The sequence below is a fragment of the Tiliqua scincoides genome, chromosome 3 (assembly GCF_035046505.1).
Source record: "Tiliqua scincoides isolate rTilSci1 chromosome 3, rTilSci1.hap2, whole genome shotgun sequence".
Taxonomy (NCBI): Eukaryota; Metazoa; Chordata; class Lepidosauria; order Squamata; family Scincidae; genus Tiliqua; species Tiliqua scincoides.
Window position 1 is genome coordinate 20849473 of NC_089823.1, and position 6000 is coordinate 20855472.

The 6000-nt window shown below is 49.2% G+C and overlaps 1 protein-coding gene across 1 annotated transcript in view; it reads right to left on the reverse strand.

Moving 5' to 3' along the window:
• The window catches only part of EXPH5 (exophilin 5), a 55355-nt gene extending 50213 nt beyond the window's left edge, over positions 1–5142 (reverse strand). The window contains exon 1 of the mRNA XM_066621241.1: positions 5021–5142. Within this exon, the coding sequence (XP_066477338.1) occupies positions 5021–5142 (122 nt within the window). The remainder of the gene's footprint in view (positions 1–5020) is intronic.
• Between the last annotated feature and the right edge of the window lie 858 nt (positions 5143–6000).

The following is a 6000-nucleotide window of genomic DNA, read 5'->3' on the forward strand; positions in this document are numbered from 1 at the left end:
CACGTTTGTTTCCCTTCAAAACTGCACTCTGGGTGCAGATTATTTCAAGAACCGGATGACTTTCTAATGGAAATGAGAAGGATAAGACGAACAATAGTAATTGAAAAGTTCTGCCTACCTACTAAGTGTTCCCAGCAAGATTTTATCTTGGAACACTGGAGGGTGTGTGCATGTATGAGGTTTGGCAATGATGCGTGGATTGTTTTTTCCTTTTCTGATGCTGCATATTAACAACAAAATTCAGATGACTCCAACAATGCCCAGCCTTGTGGGATACTTGTCTGGGTCCGGTCTCACCAACTACTGCCCAGGAACCTGGTCAGTGAATTGCATAGATGCTTGGAAGGGAGTCAGTGAATGTGAATCAGCGACTAGTAAAAGCTGTAAGAGTCAATGTCAGCGATTCTGAGAGATGCCAACTAGGGAGAGGCCTTTCTCAATAGTAGCACCCCAGCTATGGATGCTTTCCCCAGAAAGACTTGCCTAGAGCTCCCTAGAATTGCTAAGCAAAGACCATTTTATTTTCTCAGGGCTTTTAAATGTGTGTTTTAACTTGAAATTTTGTTTTTATGCTGCTATTTTAGCTGATGTGATCTACATTTTATAGTTTAACACACTGGCGTTGTTTTTGTTTCTTAAATACAGGAGCCCCCCATATATGCAGGGGATCTGTTTCAGTCCCCCCCAGTTCAGAAACCATGGATACAAGGGAACCCTATCTGTACTGCATACAAAAGTATTCCATACCTCCCACACTGTGCCCATTATCTTTTGTTTTCTTCAACAGCAAGCACACATGTTTCTTGCTTTTAAGAAACTAGAATGCAACTAGCAGGCAGAATGCAACTGCACGCTAGGGGGATGCAGTCAGAATGTTAACAGAAGCAGGAAGTTTCCTGTTAACATTCTGATTGTGTCCCTCTAGTGCACCCAGGGCCCAGGAGAGGGGGGTAAAGGGGGTAATTTGTACCCAGGCCCAGGATCAAAAGGGGGGCCCTGGAGCCTAAGGAGGGGGCCCAGAAATTTCCTGGGATCTTACGTTTTCCTATCTACTCAGACTTGTTGCCTGCTGGGGACACTACAATGACTGGGGATGCTGGGGACACTACTGATGCCACATGGGTTGGTAGACCTGGGAGTCCAAGACTTTTCCAGCTGTCTCTACCCTCCACCTACCCTGTTTCTCCTCTCCCTGCCCCTATTCTGCTTGCCCATCACCACCCTCCACCGCTCTGTTTCACCCCTCCCTCTGCAAAGGGGCCCAAAAGAAACTTTGTACCCCCTGATAAAATTCCTCTCAGAGTTCCTGAGTGTACTCCTAGGCTGCCTGCCTGCTGGACGCGTTCTAGTCTCTGTAAAAGCAAGAAACATGCCTACTTGCTAATGAAGTAAGTAAGTAAGTGTAAGTAAGTAAGTAAGTGTAAAGTCATGCACATTGGGGCAAAAAATCAAAACTTCACATATAGGCTGATGGGTTCTGAGCTGTCTGTGGCAGATCAGGAGAGAGATCTTGGGGTGGTGGTAGACAGGTTGATGAAAGTGTCGACTCAATGTGCGGCGGCAGTGAAGAAGGCCAATTCTATGCTTGGGATCATTAGAAAAGGTATTGAGAAGAAAATGGCTAATATTATAATGCCATTGTACAAATGGATGGTAAGGCCACACCTGGAGTACTGCATCCAGTTCTGGTCATCACATCTCAAAAAGGACATAGTGGAAATGGAAAAGGTGCAAAAGAGAGCGACTAAGATGATTACGGGGCTGGGGCACCTTCCTTATGAGGAAAGGCTACAGCGTTTGGGCCTCTTCAGCCTAGAAAAGAAACGCCTGAGGGGGGACATGATTGAGACATACAAAATTATGCAGGGGATGGACAGAGTGGATAGATAGATGCTCTTTACAATCTCACATAACACCAGAACCAGGGGACATCCACTAAAATTGAGTGTTGGGAGGGTTAGGACAGACAAAAGAAAATATTTCTTTACTCAGCGTGTGGTCGGTCTGTGGAACTCTTTGCTGCAGGATGTGGTGATGGCATCTGGCCTGGATGCCTTTAAAAGGGGATCAGACAAGTTTCTGGAGGAAAAATCCATTATGGGGTACAAGCCATGATGTGTATGTGCAACCTCCTGATTTTAGAAATGGGTTATGTCAGAATGCCAGATGCAAGGGAGGGCACCAGGATGAGGTTTCTTGTTATCTGGTGTGCTCCCTGGGGCATTTGGTGGGCCGCTGTGAGCTGGACTAGATGGACCTATGGCCTAATCCAGTGGGGCTGTTCTTATGTTATGAAAAAAGGAGGGTGATGGGCATGGGGGGAGGGGAGAACCCTGGATACAGGGGGACACCTGTACATTGGAAGCCACCAAAGTTGTTTAAAAAAGCTCTGCTTGTTCCCTTCCCTTCTTCTTCAAATGGTAGTATATAAATACAAGGGATAAAGAATAAATTCACTACTTGGTGGGCCCAGTGAATGGTGTGGGAAAAGCCAGACGTTGCCATGTTGCTGGAATTACACTGGGAGCCCCATATATATGTAATAAATACATATATTTTCAAAATGCCTCCAGTCAGTATCATAAGTTAACCTATCAGGAATTCCTGTCCTGAAGGTAAACATGTACCATGTACAGCAATCCACGATCCAGTCAATTCTGGCCCAACTGCACAGCTCAGGCACCTTGTGTGTCACCCAAGTGATGGGGCAAAGTCCTCCAGAAAGACACAGGCAGCTCAGAAGCAAGCAGTCTTAGAACAGGAACCACACTCAGGAAATTGCTAGCCTCTCCTCTGACACTAGTCCCTTCCCTCCTTCGTAACCTCAGGTACCCTAACCGAATATATTACACAAAAATCCTATAGAGAAGCATCCCACCCACCAAGTTGTGGGAAAGGGAGGGTATTAAAAATTCACTTTGGAGGAAAGGGAAGCTCAGATCTCCCAACTTAAACTGTTGACAATATTTGATTTCTGCAGTCTCTCTCATGTGGCAAAAGATACATAGAGACCTAAATGCACATTTCAGTCTCTCATGGGTAAATGGCCTGACACTCGTGATCTTATGCATATTTACTCAGAAATAAACCCAACTAAGTCCAAGGGATTTACTTTCAAGAAAGAGTGTATAGGAAGTTAGGACTCTGAGCACAGGTTTGAACCTCATGTCCAAATTTAATACATAGGAGTTGCAGGAGAAGCTTGCAGACTTCCATCTGCTCCTTCCCCAGTTAAGGCAGCTCGGTGCACTCACCTGCACGTGCAAGAGTTGGCATGTGACGCGGATATTTGGCATGGTTTGTGGTTGGCTTAAACAAACCAAATCCGGTGCGTGCCAGCAAAAAATGCACACAGCAGCTGGCTCATTATGGGGTGACATTGCTGGGAAGCAAACATGAGAACTGGCGCTTGCTTGGATGAAAGACTGAGTGATGGCAAAAACGGCCTTCCACTCTAAGATGCTTCACCTGTGGATGGTGTTCAGGCAGCATACAGACCAGCAATTTTCAACGTTATCCAGCCCACGGCACACTGACAAAGTGCTAACATTGTCAAGGCACCATCAGTTTTTTTGCCTATTGACAAGGCACACCACACTGCTGGGGTGGGGCTCACATCACCCAACAGCCCTACTAATAAATGACCCATCCTCAAACTCCCATGGCACACTTGCGGCCTATTCACAGCACACCTATGTGCCACGGCACACTGGTTGAAAATTGCTGGTATAGCCAGATACAGTGTACAGAAACGTCCAGCACACATGCTAGCCAATCACCCTTTTTCATTCCATTTGCCAGACCAGGAAAAGCAAATCAAATAAAATGGATCCATGTGAAAAATAACAAACTTCATTTCAAGCCAGGGCTCCAGTGGACTTTGTCCTGGAACTTCCGCTTAACCCATTTCTGCCCAACCCACAGGTATACACATTTGATCCCTGTTGTGTACGCGCAACATTGGGCAGAAAAGGCTTAAGAGCTGAAACGTGTGCAGCGTGTTTTAAAAAATATGCCTCTGTGCATGCATAGAGTGTTCCACCGGGCACTCAGCTACACACCTGCCAGTTCACGAACACCTCCAACTGGGGCATCGTGTTTTCAAGGTCAAAAGCTTCGCTTGCTAACCGGGCAAGTCTGAGCTGGAATCTGGCTATTTTTAAGGAGAAAGCTGAGGCGTGCTCAGGAGTGACCTTCCATTCCAACCCCAAGTGAAGGCACTTCTGATCAAAGTGCAGAGGAGAGAAGGAAGCACCTTCGCTGCAGGCAGGGGACTAGAAGCCAGATTGGCTTCTGGTGGTGGTGGCTGGGATGGATTCAAGATTAACATAGTTATTATTCTTGGCTGCACTGCAACACGCGCCCAAATCTGAAGAGCCGCATCTCCATGCTTCGCCCTGAAAGACATCTCTTGCCTGCAGTCAGAGACGTGTGGCGGTTGGGGAGGCAGGTGAGGTAGGTAAGGCAGAGCCTCCCTGCCTTACTCCTTCAAAAAGCCTTGCTGCAGTGTGAGGCACAAGGTGGTGAGGCAGAGCCTCCCTGCTGCAGTCCTTAAAGCGCCAGCGCAAGGTGGGTAGGCAGGTGAGGCAGAGCCTCCCCAACATAGTCCTTTGAAAAGCACCACCACTGAGTAAGGCACAGGGTAGGTAGGCAGGTGAAGCAGAGCCTCCCCACCGCAGTCCTTCTTAAAGCGCTGCCACAATGGGAGGCGCAAGGTGGGGAGGCAGGTGAGGCAGAGCCTTTGAAAAGCGCCACAGTGGGAGGTGTGCAAGACTGTGTGGGTGCTTGCACACTTCCCTCAGCAGTGTTGCTTTTCAAAGGACTCCAGTGGGGAGGCTCTGCCTCACCTGCCTCCCCAGCTTGAGGTTGTGAGTGCCTGCACACCTCCCACAGCGGGTGAGGCTCTGCCTCACCTGCCTCCCCAACCACAGCACATCCCTGCAGCAGGGCTGGCAGGGCACCAGAGCTAAAGAGGGAAGAAAGAGCGAGAGGGAGGACCCCCCCCCCAGCCTTGCAGTACCTGATCCTCTCCTTCTCAGCCCTTTTGAGCTGAGTGTCCCGCTGCAGCACATGGATGATCTGCCTGGCTTCCTCCTCGTTTAAGAAACTCAGATCGAGCCCGGAAGGCGCTGGGGTGGTCATGGCTTGGATGGTGGGGTGCCTAGAATGTCAGAACAGGGGCTGGTGGAGACCCTTGGACCCCACCATCATCAAGATCATCATCATCGCCCAGGAAAGCGCCTCTCTCGAAGTGCCAGCCAAGACTCCGCGTCTCCACCAGCAGCTTCCCTCCTTGGCAAAGTTGGATCTCCTACAACAGGCAGCCGGGCGCGCTCCAAAGGCAGCCCACACCTCCAGGGGAGGCGCATGACTGGCTGGCCGCTCCACTAATCAAGACAGGAGGAGCGAGCCACTCCTTCTTCTGCAAGGGGGAAGGCTCTCCCTTGCCCTCCCAGTGCTGGAGGAGCTGCCAAGCTGCCTTCTCGAGCAAATATTTGCTAGAGAGAGACTTGAAGGGTGGTGATGTTTGGAGAGCTTGTAGGGAAAGACACCCCAGAGAAGTGTAGGGCGGCTATGGGTGCAGCACCAGCTGGATTGTTGCACAAGTCTGGCACAATGCTGGTGTGGCACAAGACTGGTGAACCTGGCAGGATCGGGGGTACAAAGTTTCTTTGGAGCCCCTTCCAAAAGGGGAGGGGGTGAAAGAGGGTGGGGGAGGGTGGCAACAGCCAGAATAGTCTTTGGAGTCTTCGTCTACTGCACTTCCAATGCTGAACCCAGGTCTACCTGCCCTGCAGCATTGGCAGCTAGATGCAGTAATATGGAAAACCAAAGGCACTCCTAAGTCTCTCTAAAATCCTTTAGATATAGGAAATCATTGCATAAAATTAGCAGCATTGTGTTTAGGCTCACACTAGAAGGGAAAGTGTCCTGTGTTCGCCAAAACTTGCTTCTGCAGCAGCTGAAGCCCCACAGCTCCCTGAGCTCCTATACACTCCT